The sequence below is a fragment of the Rhinopithecus bieti genome, unplaced genomic scaffold (genome assembly GCF_001698545.2).
Source record: "Rhinopithecus bieti isolate Rb0 unplaced genomic scaffold, ASM169854v2 scaffold_6113, whole genome shotgun sequence".
NCBI lineage: Eukaryota > Metazoa > Chordata > Mammalia > Primates > Cercopithecidae > Rhinopithecus > Rhinopithecus bieti.
Window position 1 is genome coordinate 3526624 of NW_016805390.1, and position 16244 is coordinate 3542867.

The following is a 16244-nucleotide window of genomic DNA, read 5'->3' on the forward strand; positions in this document are numbered from 1 at the left end:
ATCAACTGCTAATTGTGATGAGTGGTCTGAAGGAGCCTGGAGTTGTTTGAAGCAGTTTTGGGGAGGTGGGAAGAGGGCACACTTTTAACAAATCTAGTTTAGCCAGGGTGGAGTTCAGTTTCCAGCAGAAGAAAACTGTCATGAATGAAAGCTCTCATGTAGTACAGAGCAGCACCGCCATAGCCCTGGAGCAGCCTAGCGTGGCATGAGCCCAAATGAAGTGACAAAAATGCTGAAGATGGGCCAGAGCCTAATTAGGCAGAAATCTATAAACCATATCATGCTGTTGGATTTTTTGTCTGCTTTTAATATCCTAAGAAAATAGGAAGCTACTGAAGGATTTTAAGAAGCGGATGAAATGAAAATTTCATCATCAGGGCACAGATCAGCAGGGCACGGTGGCTCATGCCTGTAATCCCAGCACTTTGGGAGGCAAAAGCGGGCAGATCAGGTCAGGAATTCGAGACCAGCCTGGCCAACATAGTGAAACCCCATCTCTACTAAAAATAAAAAAACTAGCCGGGCGTGGTCACGGGCACCTGTAATACCAGCTACTCAGGAAGCTGAGATAGGAGAATCACTTGAACCCAGGAAGTGAAGGTTGCATTGCAGTGAGCCGAGATCGTGCCACTGTACTCCAGCCTGGGTGACAGAGCAAGACTGTCTCAAAAGAAAAAAAAAGTCTTTTCAGTGCTGCATCACAAATGGATGGAGGAAGGAGTGAGTGTAGACCAACAATGAATGCAGGCTGACCCATTATGGTAGCACAGACGAGAGATCTTGGCTACCCAGATTGGATGTAGATGGTATAGACACAATAGAAATATCATAAAAATCATTAGTGCCAAGGATTTGGCAGCTGAATGAGGGGGGCTGAAGGGCTGGGATGAATCAAGACTTGGCAATTTTTGGCTTCAACACCCAAAAGGATGATGGTGCCATGTATTGTTTTCATTAAATATTTAACGGAAAACATGATGTGAAATTACCATGTGGAATAATTTTTTTTAATACTTAAGAAAAATTACACTGTAACTACAAAGTAATTTCAAATGTGTATTTCTTCATCAACTATAGTCTTCCCACAATTTCTCAATGTCTGAGCTTACTTAAAAATTGACAACATCAATTTTAGATTCTCCTTAAACAATTTTCTACTGTCCTTAGGATAAACAGATTCTACACATGGCCTACCAAGACTGTTCCCACCCTCTGTCCTTTGTCTAATCCTGCTGTTAGTTCTTGGAATATACGAGGTTCTTCATCAGCCTTTGAATCCTTTGCCAACAGCAATTCCTCCTCCCAGTTAATGCTGACTTGTTTTCTATATTCAACTATTACTTCCAGTCATGATTAGGTCCCCATTCACTTCTAAGGGAATTATACTTTCTCCTCAGGGAACATATGATAATGTTATACTTACATAAATATTTGTCTTAACAGTCCATAAGCACCATGAAGGCAAGGAGCATATCTGCTTTGTTCTCTTGATAAAACTTAGTGCAGAACCGCCGGGTGTGGTGGCTCATGCCTGTAATCCCAGCACTTTGGGAGGCTGAGGCGGGCGGATCATGGTCAGGAGTTCAAGACCAGTCTGGCCAACATAGTGAAACCCTGCCTCTACTAAAAACACACAAATTAGCTGGGCATGGTGGCGCGTGTCTGTAGCCCCAGCTACTTGGGAGGCTGAGGCAGGAGAATCGCTTGAAAGCTGGAGGCAGAGGTGGTGGTGAAGTGAGATTGCACCACTGAACTCCAGCCTGGGCAACACAGCCAGACTCCAACTCAAAAAAACAAAAAGCAAAACTTAGTGCAGAACCTGTCACATAGTAGGCACTGCAATTTCTACTGAATAAAGAATGAATATGGGAGCAAGGCACAGGCAAACTGAAGGCTGAAATAAGATTCAACTCAAGCTCTACTGTTCAGTGGCAATCCTACATCAGCATAGATGTAATTTTATCATCCCTAAAACAAGAGAAAACATAACCACATATAACCATATATAAAAGAACTACCAATGTAAAATAAGTATGACAAGGATTTTTCATGTTTATTTAGCAAGTTAAATGCTTTTTTTACTGATGATAAAAAGCAAATAAGATACTCCTCAAAGAACTAAAATAATTAAAACTATAAAGTATTTGTTCACCTGAAGTTCAGCATTTATGAGATAACTATGCCCTTAGCTACTTTCAAGATTTTAGCTTTACTAAAATAAACTTAAAAAAAAAATACTGCATAGGAAAATGTCTGATTCTTTCTTGTTTGAGAAGTGTGTTTATTTTTCTTTTGTGAATACACATTTGTTTTACTAAGCAGTCCAGATAGAACAAGTATTAAAAGGAAATAGTCAAATTTTATTTTGGCAGAAGCTAAACTGTGCAGATAAAATGCTTCAATTTAACCTGAAAAATGGTTTTTGAATCATATAAATTTTAAGAAAATAAAGACTGTCCAAAGGGATTCTCCTAGCTTATAACACATTTCCAGAATAACTCTCAAAAAAAAAAAAAAAAAAAATTCAAAATACTCATTGACTACCTTAAAATATGTCAATACCATATGGCTTTATGAAATAACTTCTAAAATTTATATAATTTTCTTATTTAAAAGGACCCCAAGTTTTAAATAAACTGCTAGCAGTATCATTTTCTTCACTTAAAAGTGCATATCTTTGAGGGTGGGACATACATTTTGAACAAATAATGATTTTTACAAATTAACACCAAAAAAAAGAAAATCACTTAAAATATTGTAAGGAGGAAGAGAGTTTTCACCAAACGTCATCTTTAAATAGACTGCAGTAGATGACATTCTTCCTTTTTTCTTTTTATACCATCAGAATTCTCAATGAAATGCTTTGGCCAGTTTTAAGACATATTACAGTCTCTACCAAGACATACTGACATTAATGATGTCCGTGGAGATGGCAACTGCCTTGATGGCTCAGTTTGAATAGACACAATGTTACTGGGCTGGTTCTCCAAATCAGAAACAAAGGTGCTCTCTTCTCTTACATCGAGAGTTTGTTCAACTGAAGCTGCTGGAGATGGAATATTATCTACAGTTTTGTTGGCATTACTCAAGTTGTTACTAAGTGTGGCAATATCACACTCCCTGTCCAGCACACCAAATTCATCTTCTATTGTAACTACATCTTTAGTTTCAAATGGTTCCAAGGAAGGAGCCAAAAACTCATTTTGTAGAGGGTCTTGAGGACCACTATTGTCACGTTCTGTATCCTCCTTTACTTCAGAATCCTTATCACTGTCACTGTCAATGGTAATTACAACTGGGGAACGTGAAGCATTATCTCCATGGTGTTTTTTATGCTTCTTCTTATGTTTCTTCTTTTTCTTTTTATGGTGTTTAGTTGTATCAGTAGCTTTTCCTTCATAGACTATCTCTACACTTAGGCTCCGGGTCTTCCTTTTTCTCCTTTTGTGTTTTGTCTCTCTATCTGATGATCGGCTGTCCGAAAAGGTATCACTCTCATTTTTGTAGTTTCCATCCAATTTTGATGAAGATTTTTGGTAATGACTGTCCTTTGCTTTAGAAGCAAATTCACGAGATGGCTGAGCCACTTCGTTAGTACCCTCCAAATGCCGTGTTTTGTATTTTCGTTTCCCTCCAGGCTTTTCATTTCTCACCCGGTCAGTCCCGGTAGATGCAGTCCTTGATCTGTTACTAGACAGGCTCCTTGATCTGTGCCTTTCATAGTAGTAGTATTTCCTCTCACTGTGATTATTTTTTTTCCTAGCATTTGTTCTTTCAGAAAAGGACTGAACTCTAAATTCTGGACTTGAAGACTGTCTAGAATAATGAGCTCTGGACAGAGTCCTCCTCCTGTAAGATGATTCATACCCATCCCTGTCCTTGTTTCTACTGTAATAAGTATACTCCCATTTGTATCTGCTTCCATAATTATTTCTTAAATAATAACGATCTGTATTTCTGCTCCGTGATCTTCTTTTACCATGATCACTGCTACGAGACCTTGATCTGCTTGTGCTTTCACTACTTAGAGACAGAGTTTGGCTTCTTCTGGACCAACTGCTATCTCTAGTTCTTGATCTCTTTTTGTCTCTTCTCCCTCTAGGTCTGCTACTTTCCCTGCTTCTCGATCGTTTACTTTTCATCCTTTTCTTCCCATGATGCTTTCTATGATTCTTCTGATCATGCCCACTTCTACTCTGAGAACGTGAATCTGAACTTCTTGATCTTCCCCTCTTTCTGTGTCTATGATTATATGGAGAATATACTCTGTCTCCTCTTACAGATGAGCTCAGGTTTCTGGGAGATGACAATGATGTAGATCGTTTCTCTTCCTTCTTTGATTTGATTCTTGTACTAGAATCACAATGAACTTTATTTATTTCTTCATCCTTTCCAAGGACAGAGTGTGGAGATGAGCATCTACTAACATCACTATCACCAGAACTGTAAGACTGCTCCTGTTCTTGTGTCTTCACTGTCTCCATTTTCTCGTAAGAACCTAAGTCCTCAGAATCAGAGGACAGTTCAACAAGTTCTGGGGTCCTCTCAGCTAGTGGTTTAACAAACCCAACAATGACACAATTATCTGAAGAATCATCACTGTCATTATTTAGCTCCTCATTGGTTTGTACTCCTTGTATCTGAGACGTAGCTCCTCCTGTGACAAGTTCTTCATCTGAACTGTCAGAAGTATTTAAAAGAGACGACATAGTAACGTGTACCTGCTCTGAGCTTGAGTAAGATGGTCCTGGAGTTTCATCATCCCATGGTGCCTGACTAACAGTGGCTACATTAATATCCAGCTCTTGGGTCTCAGCCTCATCTGGAGATATTGTTATGACTGAAGAATCAGAATGGCTGCCTTCTTCATATGAAGGAGCAGGGCAATCGTAATTGGCATGCTGGTCAAAGGCTGCCATGTTAAAAGGAGATCGGGCAAAACTGATAAATTCATGTATAAAATGCTCAGTTCGATTAAGTAAAAATGGTCTTAAATCAGACACAAATGCCTGACTCTCCAAGTCATAGCGAGTAACATTACTCATGATAATATGCTGGACAATATTCACTAAAGATCCATGAGCTCCAAAAAGAACTGTAAGTTCACGTTTTAACCAGGGGACTAATCTGTGAAGGCAAGCTGGATTTCTACGGAAAAATTCAGCTGAAATATCCCTGTAGCGGCCACCATCTTCAATATTTCTAACTCGAGCACCAGCACGATAGAGAGTTCGTCTAAAATTAATAATATCTTGTTCTTGAATTTTCCGCAAAGATCTTTCATCTGCGGTAGTTGGCCTTCTTACTGCAATTTGTCTCATAAATTGAGGAATTTCAACATCTCTAGGTCTTGTTGAAATGCCTAACCCTTCAAATAGTACTCCACTATCTGGTGGAGTTGTTGTTCTTCTGTTCACAGGACCACTAGGTGAATACACAGAAGCATTTCGTTCCCTTGTCAGAGTTGTACGGTAGCGAAATCGTCGATCAGGGGTGACAAAAGAACCATTATACGAAGGCCTTAGGACATACTCCTTGAAGTCATCTTCCGCCCTCACAGAATGGAAAATAGAATCAAAGGGCTGTTTACATAGTGGACATTCAGCTTTGTTTTTTGACCACTCCTGTACACAGCGAAAACAGAACTTATGTAAGCAGCGATCTAAGTAAGACACATTATCAAATCTATCCAAGCATATAGGACACTTAGAATCAGGAGATGCATCAGCTGGTACTGTCTGTTGCAATTTGCTAGTGCCAGCTTTAGGTGAAAAGTTGTCCATTTTAAATTCCTTAGCAGCTGATGCCATTATCTGTAAAAGGGAAAGAAATATATCAGTAACCTGAAAACAGACGAATGACTAAACAGTCTCAACAAAAATGCAAATAAAGACCTTGAAACATATTTTGGTGAAAATACTTAAGTGACCCATTACTTCTGTTGTATTATAAAGGGGCACTATAGCATAGTAATATAGTGCTTAAAGCATAAGCTCTGAAGTCAGATTTCCTAAGACTGAATCCTGGTTCCACACTACCAGCGTGATTATGTGCCAGTTAGTATCTCTGTGCTTTTAATTTCATCCGCAGGTCAGTGATAACAGAATCTGCCTCACAGGGTTTGTGAAAATGTAAAAAGCCCTTAGAAAAGGCACCTGGTACATAGTAAAGTTCTCAAATATTATGTAACACTCTATTAATCTTTTAAAAACCAATTTGAGAAATATCTGACATAGACCAAAAAAAAGTACCAAATACCTCTGTATCTACCACTTATCTTATGCCCCTTATCTTCCCCTCCTATCACTCTCTAAAAAACAAAACACAAAAACACCACAGTCCTCAGCTGATGTTATTTCTATGCATGGCTTTATACCTTTCATATACATATACCACTAACAGTACAGACTACTGATTTATCTGTGACAGTATTTTATATATACTTTTCTAAAACAACTTTAGTGAGATATAACTTACATACCAGAAAGTTCACCTGTTTAAACCAATCCTATGGTTTTTAGTGAAAGATTCTTTTTTCAACCTTAGAAAGCTAATTTTAAAAAAGCACAGGAAACTTTTAGTGAAGATTAAATAATAAATGAAAAAGCAGCCAAGAGGCAGTGCCTGGCTCACAGGAGGTGCTGAGTAAATATTAGCTGTTATTATTACTACACTGTATTACTGTTATTACTACACTATTATATTCAGCTTATCTCTCATTCCTTTCAGCATTCCCAATAAGCCTCCCTTTAGCTTTTTTTCTTTAATCCAAAAGTCAGGCCACAAAATATCCTGAAATCATGTTTTTGGTCCCCTTCCCTATTATCCTTTCCCATAAGGATGACTAGAGTATTAAAGATTAGTTTGTTTTATCAGTTTACATTGGCTCAAAACTTTGCTAGAGCTGAAATCTAGTATGCATTTTAGCTTTATCTCATAAACCCCAAACCTGCATTTTATACTAACAATTTTGAATATATTGACTACTGGGGGGCCGGGCGCAGTGGCTCATGCCTAGAATCCAGAACTTTGGGAGGCCAAGGCAGGCAGATCACCTGAGGTCAGGAGTTCAAGACCAGCCTGGCCAACATGGTGAAACCCCGTCTCTACTAAAAATACAAAAATTAGCTGGGCATGGTGGCAGGCACCTGTAATCCCAGCTACTTGGGAGGCTGAGACAGGAGAATCGCTTGAACCCAGGAGGCAGAGGTTGCAGTGAGCCGAGATTGTGCCATTGCGCTCTAGCCTGGGTGACAAGAGTGAAACTCCGTCTCAAAACAAACAACAACAAAAAACTACTAGGCCCTTTGTTTCCCGGGGCCTAATATTCATCTTCCTCCACCTCCTTTATCACAGGAAGTTCCACCACTAGTCAACTGGGGTCAAGTTAATCAAATAACAGAATGGTAATTTTCTAAAGAGACTCATTGGCCTTAACAAACTATAAGAAAACCAATAAAAAAAACCCACAACAAAACTCATGACTGTGAAATACAAGTATTCCACCATAGTTTTCATATTAAACTTGCTCACTTTAGGGCATCTTGGCTTTCTCAGAACCATAACTTAATAGAGAATCAATTAATGCTGAACAAGTCTTTCTTCAGGGGTTCAGGTATTTCTAGTCTTCTATTTACTGGACTGAAAATGCAAAAAATCATCACTGTCCTGGAAGGTCTGGAAAAGCAGAATTATAAATACATCATACTGCTTTTTTGTTCATAAGCACTCTAAAACCCTAATACTGCACAATCTTCTCAGTATTTCCCTCTACTTTTAACATTTTTTAATCTGCCCACTCAGGAAATTTAAAGAAACATACACATAAAAAGAAAAACCTTTCAGTTCAGAGACTGTGTGTGTGGTGGAGGGAAGGGTCTGAAAAGTTGGGAGGGAATCGAAGAGGTTATCAAAAGATCTGAACTGAAGACCAGGCTTCACCTAGAACGAGCTCTAGTTAATGTGAAGAAAACCACATTACTCTAGACTTTAGTTTTCTCCTCTGTATAATGAAAGGATTACTGGACTTGGAAAAAATACCTGTGAATTCCAAGTTAATACATGTTATCTTCACTTAGTTCTTTGAAATAGAATTTTAGTGTTTTCTGAACACTTCCATTACACATAAAAATTACAGCTGAAAATGAATGTATTAAAGGGAATTATTAGGTAGTAAACTTGAAGTTCAAATAAAATAAAATCTCAACAAAGTATGATTTAAAAGAAAAAATGAAACCTTACCCTTCCCTTCTCTAGTTTTATAAGCCTGTTAACCACTTTGACAGTAAAAGGTGAATGAATGACTGGTAATGTCCTCCACAACAGGTTAAAAAAAAAAAAAAACAAATTAGAACTCATTCTTATATTTCTACACAGGAATCATTAGCTGAAAAGAATAATCTTAGCCAGGCATGATGGGAACACCTGTAGTCCCAGTTATTCAGGAGGCTGAGGCAGGAGGATTAACTGAGCCTGGGAGGTCCAAGCTGCAGTGAGCCATAATTGCACCACTGCACTCCAGCCTAGGTGACAGAATGAGACCCCATTTCAAAATAAACAAACAAACAGTCTTCATCAGAAACATCAAAGAGGCGGGGCACGGTGGCTCACGCCTGTAATCCCATCACTTTGGAAAGCCAAGGCAGAAGACTCTTGAGGCCAGGAATTTGAGACAGCCTAGGCAACAAAGTGAGATCCAGTCTCTATTTAAAAAAAAAAAAAAGAAACATCAAACAATTGGAATGCATATAAATCATCAAATAAGTAATTAGCTCTTCAAAATCATCACTAAATACTAAATTAAAATGTTTTAAAACGCAAATAAAGTCGAACTATGACCCAGCAATTACACACCTAGATATACCCAAGGGAAATGAAAACCTGTCCACACAAAAAACTGTATATGAATATTCACAGCAACTTTAGTCATAATACCTCAAAAGGAGAAACTCAAATACCCATCAGTTGATTAACAGATTAATAAAATGTCTATCCATACAATGGAATTTTATGGCAATAAAAAGGAACAAAGTACTGGTACCATGTTGTAACATGGATGAACCTTTTTATTATGCTAAATGAATGAAAAAAAATTCACAAGAACCCACATATTGTATGATACCTTTTATATGAAATGTCCAGAATAGGCAAATCTATAGAGATGAAATGAGGCTGGTGGCTGCTGCTGGGGCAGTAATGAGGTTTATTTCTGGGATGACAAAAATGTTCTACAATTAGATTATTGTAATGGTTGTACAACTCTGTAAATATACTAAAAATAATTGACTTACAAACTTTAAACGGGTGAACTTTATGAATGGAATGTAATCTTTTTTTTTTTTTTTTTTTTTTGAGACAGAGTCTTGCTCTGTCACCCAGGTTGCAGTGCAGTGGTGCGATCTCGGCTCACTGCAAGCTCTGCCTCCCGGGTTCACGCCCTTCTCCTGCCTCAGCCTCCCCAGTAGCTGGATTACAGGCACCTGCCACCACGCCTGACTAATTTTTTTGTATTTTTAGTAGAGACGGGGTTTCACGGTGTTAGCCAAGATGGTTTCCATCTCCTGACCTCGTGATCCGCCCGTCTCGGCCTCCCAAAGTGCTGGGATTACAGGCGTGAGCCACCGTGACTGGCCCGGAATGTAATCTTAACAAAGCTGTTTAAAAATACAAATTAAGGCATAAAAACTGGGATGACCAGATACAGATTAAGAGTGGTTGATTTGCTGGCCGGGCGCGGTGGCTCACGCCTGTAATCCCAATACTTTGGGAGGCTGAGGCCAGCGGATCACCTGAGGTTGGCAATTCGAGACCAGCCTGACCAACATGGAGAAACCCCATCTCTACTAAAAATACAAAAATTAGCCGGGCGTGGTGGCGCACGCACGCCTGGAATCCCAGCTACTCAGGAGGCTGAAGCAGGAGAATCGCTTGAACCCGGAGGCAGAGATTGCAGTGAGCCGAGATTGTGCCACTGCACTCCAGCCTGGGCAATAAGAGCAAAACTCTGCCTCACACACACAAGAGTGGTTGATTTCCAGGAGAGGTTCTGAATTTAAGTAGCAAAGGTAGACCTGATGAAAAACACAGTGCTTCAGGTTCTGTAAGAAGCCTATGTAAAGGTTTCTCCATCCTAGCACTCTAGGAATTAGGACTATTCATTTCCTCACAGAAGACAATCAGTTCTTCCAGTCGCTCTTTCTAAACTGTCTCCCAAATCCTAAATGAAGTTCACCATCTTTAGTATAAACTGATTAAGCCAAAACTTCCCTTTCCCAAATCCTGAAACCTGGTTTTAACAAGGATAAGAACCCTTCATGTCACAATTCAGGGAAATTTTAGATAATTAATACGGACACACATCTAGAGAAAATGGATGGGGGAGATAAAGAATCAGGAAGCTCGAATCTACACTTCAGGAGACTGGATATTTGAAAAACTGCACAATGATATAAACGAAGTAGAACTGCTCTGTGCAATTAAAGTCAGACTTATTACAAAAATTATGGCATACACTGTATATAAAATTTAATCATCTGCTGATTACATTTGTAGGAGTGATGTTAATTCTGATGCAGAGCCAAGGCTGAGAATCACCACCACTTAATTGGTGTGTGATCTGGAGGAAGTTATTTCTCAAAATCTCACGTTTTCTCAGTTCTAAAATGGAATTGAAAAGGTGGTGGTGTGACGGAACGTATTTCATGAAAACCCTTAGCACAGTGCTTGGTGCACAGTAAGAACTCAACACTGTTCTCTATGTTACGTGAACACGAAGTGAATTTTGGTAGCTCATCACCCATAACTGACTATAACGGCCCAGACAGAGGATAGTCTGTAACAACAAAACAATCATCATACTTAATATAATTATTATACTTAATATTTCTAGGCAAAGTGACTAAACAGGGTTCACGAGATGAAATAGATCACCCAAGTATTAAAAATAAACTGGTTCCTACCTCTTGCCACCTTAAAGAAATCACTGTACCTCTCTGAACTGCATTTTAATCAATTCCAAAAGAAGATACAAAAGTTATGGGATCTACTGACCAGATCCTATCAAATTTAATTCCAATTCCTGCAATAAGAATTGGTTGGGAACCGTTCCCCTCTAAAACCACTCATTCCAGACAAGCATGATTGATTTTAGCTGATTGTATAGCTTTCTTTGCATTTCATGGACAAAACCCAGAAAGTTCTCACCACTACTAAAATCTCGGGCAGTAGTTTCTTAATTTATCTTAAATAATCTTGAAAATTACCTATCAAAGGGTCTACTCCGTTTTCCTCTTAAATTACTATGTGGCTCATCTCAGCACTGCCCCCTTCCAGCCTACAATCAGCAACCCATGAGGAAAGCTGCAGTAACTGGATGCATGAACAAGTCACGGGCAATTTCTGCTCAGAATGTTTAACACAGCACAGACGAGTCCAAAAGCCACGGTGATAGTCGTTTGCTTTGGTTCAGAATTGCCACTAGACAGACCTAAGATAGGCACCATGAGCATTACATAACTACAACGAACTTAAATATTGTTATTCCCATTTTACAGACAAGCTCAGGGGCTTAGGGGACCTAGGCAAGGTCACATATCCTGTAAGGGTGACGCCACGATTCAGTCTCACTGCTTTTTCGTTTTTCCCTGAGACCAAGCTCTTTCCAGTATACGGGCAGGCTCGCGCCCCTCGGGAGCGCTTGTGGGAAGCGCAACCCTCGCCCGCCCACACCAATCCACAGGTGCGCGCAGAAGCCGCCCGGGGACCCTGGCCCTGGCCCGCCGAGGCCCGGACGGCCCCGCAGGCCAAGACCGCAGCCCTCGGGTCCGGAGGCGCCGCTCCAGGCGGGAGCGCTAGCTCATCCGACCCTTCCGACACCCAAGTTCCATTGTTCCGAATCTCACCTCGGAGGATGCCGGCGCAGGCCTGGCTGGGGCGCTCGCCACGAGCTCCCGGCAGCCCAGAAAGCTAGGTCGGTGACGGCAGGATCCGCGAAGGCGTACCCGGCGACTTCTCCGCCTACCCTCCGAAGCGGGAGCAGGCGGGGGCGCTTCACCCTCCTCGCGAGACAGCGGAGACCCCAGCGGCGGCTGCGACCCCTGTGACGCAAAGGGCTCATCACCAATGGCAGCTCGGAAGCAGGGCAGAGCGTGAGACCCACCCACCAGCTCCCGGCGCGTCAAAACACAACACCCGCCTTCGCCACGCATGCGCAGCAGATGGGCGCCGGCCCCGAGGGCGGGGCTCAGCGCGCCTGCCGAAACGCGGCCCCTCCCCCGCCGCTCCAGACCTGGGATGAGGGCAGCGCGACCCTCCCCATCTTGTTATTGGTACTCAGCCGCTGGGAACACTGACTGAATGTTCGCCCCTAACTTACCCGGAAAACACGAGAACTAGTTCGATGTCGTTTCAACCTCACCAAACTCTGCGGGAACTTACGAAATTGTCTCTAGTGTCTAGATAAGGGAGCTGTTAACACGGAGTTGAAGTCTCTCACCTCCTGTTGTACGCCTCCCGGAAGCAACACCGGGAGTCAACGGGATCCAAAACCAGAGCCCAACCAGTATCCTATAAAGTCTTAAGAGAGGGATCCCCTCCAGGCTGGGGAGAAACAGGACAACCTAACAAAATAGGGCCTGGACTCTTCCCTAAACAGACCACGTTTTTCTCCGCTCTTCCCCTTCCCACTCCCTGAAGTCTAGACTAAAACTCTTTTAAGATAACTGCGAGGTATAAAGTACGTCTAGAGCCTAAAGCGGCCCGTTGCCAGATTCTACTCCTCAGGCCTCAAATGTGAGCGTCCCAAACATTTTAGAGCTGAACCTGGTACGCTTGCCAGCCAAACTGCCGTGCTCAGGGCTCAGTATCTCATGCGCGGCCGTTCAAGAACCTCAGACACGTTCAGAAAACACTTGTTGCTTGACTGGTACATTATGGCGGGTAACGCGTCCCACATATTTCTTCTTAGAGATATACATCATGCTATACATTTCTGAAGAACGGCTCGATTTACAGGGGTTCCCACAACGATTTGTCACATATAAAAGAGTGGGTGGTATTTTTACGTCAAAGATGAACAGGCGAACGTTCATCTAAATCGTGTGGTATCAGATGCGGAGAGGCGTGGGGGGGCCGGGGGAGAAAGCATTAATTCTTTCAGCTTTAGACCCCGAAGTAATATTTAAAACGTGGATTGTTTTTCAAATAAACTTTTAAATGGACACGACAGCACCTTATCCTGCATTAATACTGCACTGCAACTAGAAAGAAAACCAGTGGACGTACGCCTATCTCCTACCTCTCTAATTGGCAAAAAAAAAGAAAAAAAAAGCAATTTTTAACATTTTCTCGTTTATTCCCCTCTAAAAGGCGGGCAAGGCCCCCGATCACGTGATCCCGCCCCCCAACTCTGGGCGGAAGAGGCCGGCGACAGCGCTGCACGAAGCGAGTGGGCGGGCGCTCGAGCCCGGCTAAAAGATGGCTGCTGCCGCCAGGCAGCCACCGCCTGGGAGGTTACTGTAAGGCCCGCAACTCCCGCCAGCTCCCGCGGACCGCTGCCGCCTCCTTACCATGAAGCCAGTGAGTCGTCGCACGCTGGACTGGATTTATTCTGTGGTAAGTCCTGTGGCTCGCGGGCCCCCACCGTGTCGACTCACTGGGCCTGCAGGCAGAAAGGCTCTATTTCTTCAGCACCCAGAAACTCCAAAATCCATTCCTGAATTAAGCATTTCACTCCCTCACCTCGACTCCGCCTCTTCCTGGAGGATACGATCTTCCGCTTCTTACGTAAGGGCAGCTGGGTGTACCCGCCACTGGAACCCCATTTATTCGACTTTGTTACTTTAATTCCCACCTTAGCAATGGCACACGGTAACCTGACGGCGGGGGGAAGTATCAGGCACATTTCACACCTCTTTTGGTTTTTGGTTTAGTTGCTGCTTGTCATCGTTTTAATCTCCTGGGGCTGCATCATCTATGCTTCAATGGTGTCTGCAAGACGACAGCTAAGGAAGAAATACTCAGACAAAATATTTGGGACGAATGAAAATTTGTAACTCCTCTGGATTTACTTCTCTGAAAATACAGTTCTTTCCCTCATGCTTAGGTAGATTTAAAAGTAAAATTCATAATGCAAAGTTCCCAAGTTTATTTTTGATTATCTTTATAACAAGCACTAGTATGCAAATTTGCAGAAATATCAGGCACATTTCACACCTCTTTTGCAGTTTTTGGTTTAGTTGCTGCTTGCCATCGTTTTAATCAACTGGGGCTGCATCATCTATGCTTCAATGGTGTCTGCAAGACGGCAGCTAAGGAAGAAATACCCAGACAAAATCTTTGGGACCAATGAAAATGTGTAACTCCTCTGGATTTAATTCTTTGAAAATACAGTTCTTTCCCTCATACTTATGTAGATTTAAAAATAAAATTCATAATGCAAAGTTCCCAAGTTTATTTCTGCATTATCTTTTATAACAAGCACTAATATCCAAATTTTTAACTTATTTTGGTATTTTACATTCTCATGACAAAATTAACAGAATAAGCTTTTCAATCAAGTGTCTAAATTTTTTAAAAATGACTCGTAAAGACTTCCTTTTTTTGGGGGGGGGGAGGGACAGAGTCTCGCTCTGTCGCCCAGGCTGGAGTGCAGTCAGTGGCACTATCTCAACTCACTGCAAGCTCTGCCTTCCGGGTTCACACCATTCTCCTGCCTCAGCCTCCCGAGTAGTTGGGACTACAGGCGCCCGCCAGCACGCCCGGCTAATTTTTTTGTATTTTTAGTAGAGACGGGGTTTCACCGTGTTCGCCAGAATGGTCTTGATCTCCTGACCTCGTGATCTGCCCGCCTTGGCCTCCCTGGGATTACAGGCATGAGCCACCGCGCCCAGCCAGAAAGATTTCCTTAAAACAAAAGTGCATGGAATTTCTGTTCTTATATTTGTTTACTGTGATAATTCACTGTTGCATACCCTGATACCAAATTAGAGTAAGTACTGTATAAGAAAAAAAAAAAAAAACTAACACGTAACTACTTTTCCATACCCTGTTTTCCAAGTCAAGAATGACCAGAAAAAGTAGGTGGTCTCTCATATTTTTTTTAGCATGTCCACTTTTTACTTATTGTTAAATTACTCAAAGAGTCTCAAATTGTACAATGCTGGAAAAGAAATATGACAATTTCTGAGATTAAACTTTATTAAAGTTACTTTTCCAGAAAATTCAGTAAATATGGTAATATAGGAACAAATTTAGGCTCATAAGCCTTTTAAGTTTTTACATAATCTTTAATGATGTTGATCAGGAAATTCTTTCATCGGTGGAATTACTTCTCCAGTCTCCAGAATTGTATCACCCTAGGAAAACAAAGATAGTTAGCAGAAAAATCTTAAGTCTACAGAGGTGATAGTTCTATTCTGTTCCATGTTTATCACATCTCATGGAAGATGTACTTGAGTTCTGGCATTCCCTTTAAAAGGACCCTAGACAAAGTAGAAGCTGTCTAAATCTGAACAATCAGTATTCAAAATCTTCAGGTACAGTGAAATAATAGGGAAATTTTCACTCAGAAACAAAATAATTGAAAAGGGCACGAAAATTGTGTTCTCTAAGGGATAAAGGGAGAATCTTTTATTTTGTATGGCCCCAATAAATGGAGGCCCCAGAAACAAGTTGCAAGGAAACATCTGCAGTTGCAGATAAGGAGGTAATGTACCCCCAGCAACTGAATGTGTTAAGCAATCACCAGTTTTCTGATTGGCTTACATATTGAATACAGAATACAAACTTTTGCTAGGTAACTGGTCCAGGTGTCTTTTCAATTCTTGATATAGTGTGTGGGCAAAAAGGCATGGGCTTTGAAGCCAGAACCAAGTGGTAAGAATCTTGGGACCTCCACTGACAAGCTGTATAGTTTTAAGATTATTCAATTTCGGCCGGGCGCGGTGGCTCAAGCCTGTAATCCCAGCACTTTGGGAGGCCGAGACGGGTGGATCACGAGGTCAGGAGATCGAGACTATCCTGGCTAACACGGTGAAACCCCGTCTCTACTAAAAAAATACAAAAAACTAGCCGGGCGTGGTGGCGGGCGCCTGTAGTCCCAGCTACTCGGGAGGCTGAGGCAGGAGAATGGCGTGAACCCGGGAGGTGGAGCTTGCAGTGAGCTGAAGTGAGCTGAGATCCAGCCACTGCACTCCAGCCTGGGCGGCAGAGCGAGGCTCTATCTCAAAAAAAAAAAAAAAAAAAAA

At 41.6% G+C, this 16244-nt stretch overlaps 3 protein-coding genes across 9 annotated transcripts in view; 1 reads left to right on the forward strand and 2 right to left on the reverse strand.

The window, feature by feature from the left end:
* Positions 1 to 2032: 2032 nt before the first annotated feature.
* On the reverse strand, positions 2033 to 13917 carry TOPORS (TOP1 binding arginine/serine rich protein, E3 ubiquitin ligase). 2 transcript variants are annotated; one of them, XM_017872307.1, is made up of 3 exons: positions 13566 to 13917; positions 11901 to 12095; positions 2033 to 5813 (listed from the first exon to the last, which is right to left on the reverse strand). In XM_017872307.1, the coding sequence occupies exons 1-3, from the start codon at positions 13566 to 13568 to the stop codon at positions 2874 to 2876; spliced, it is 3138 nt and encodes a 1045-aa protein (XP_017727796.1). In that variant the 5' UTR covers positions 13569 to 13917; the 3' UTR covers positions 2033 to 2873. The 2 variants fall into 2 exon arrangements, with proteins under 2 accessions (XP_017727796.1, XP_017727797.1); XM_017872308.1 differs by lacking the exon at positions 13566 to 13917 and adding an exon at positions 9122 to 9208 and having other exon boundaries at positions 2285 to 5813; positions 11901 to 11990.
* Positions 12168 to 14443, forward strand: LOC108529799 (uncharacterized). Of its 6 annotated transcripts, none has more exons than XR_001885680.1 (4): positions 12168 to 13277; positions 13366 to 13611; positions 13929 to 14101; positions 14223 to 14443. XR_001885680.1 is itself a non-coding variant. In XM_017872311.1 (3 exons), the coding sequence occupies exons 1-3, from the start codon at positions 12867 to 12869 to the stop codon at positions 14039 to 14041; spliced, it is 429 nt and encodes a 142-aa protein (XP_017727800.1). In that variant the 5' UTR covers positions 12168 to 12866; the 3' UTR covers positions 14042 to 14145. The 6 variants fall into 6 exon arrangements, 1 of the variants encoding a protein (XP_017727800.1); XR_001885679.1 differs by having other exon boundaries at positions 12168 to 12936; XR_001885682.1 differs by having other exon boundaries at positions 12168 to 12822.
* A 484-nt stretch (positions 14444 to 14927) lies between these two features.
* NDUFB6 (NADH:ubiquinone oxidoreductase subunit B6) overlaps positions 14928 to 16244 on the reverse strand; it is a 20942-nt gene continuing 19625 nt past the window's right edge. Inside the window, exon 3 of the mRNA XM_017872313.1 lies at positions 14928 to 15353. Within this exon, the coding sequence (XP_017727802.1) occupies positions 15285 to 15353 (69 nt within the window). The 3' untranslated portion in view covers positions 14928 to 15284. The remainder of the gene's footprint in view (positions 15354 to 16244) is intronic.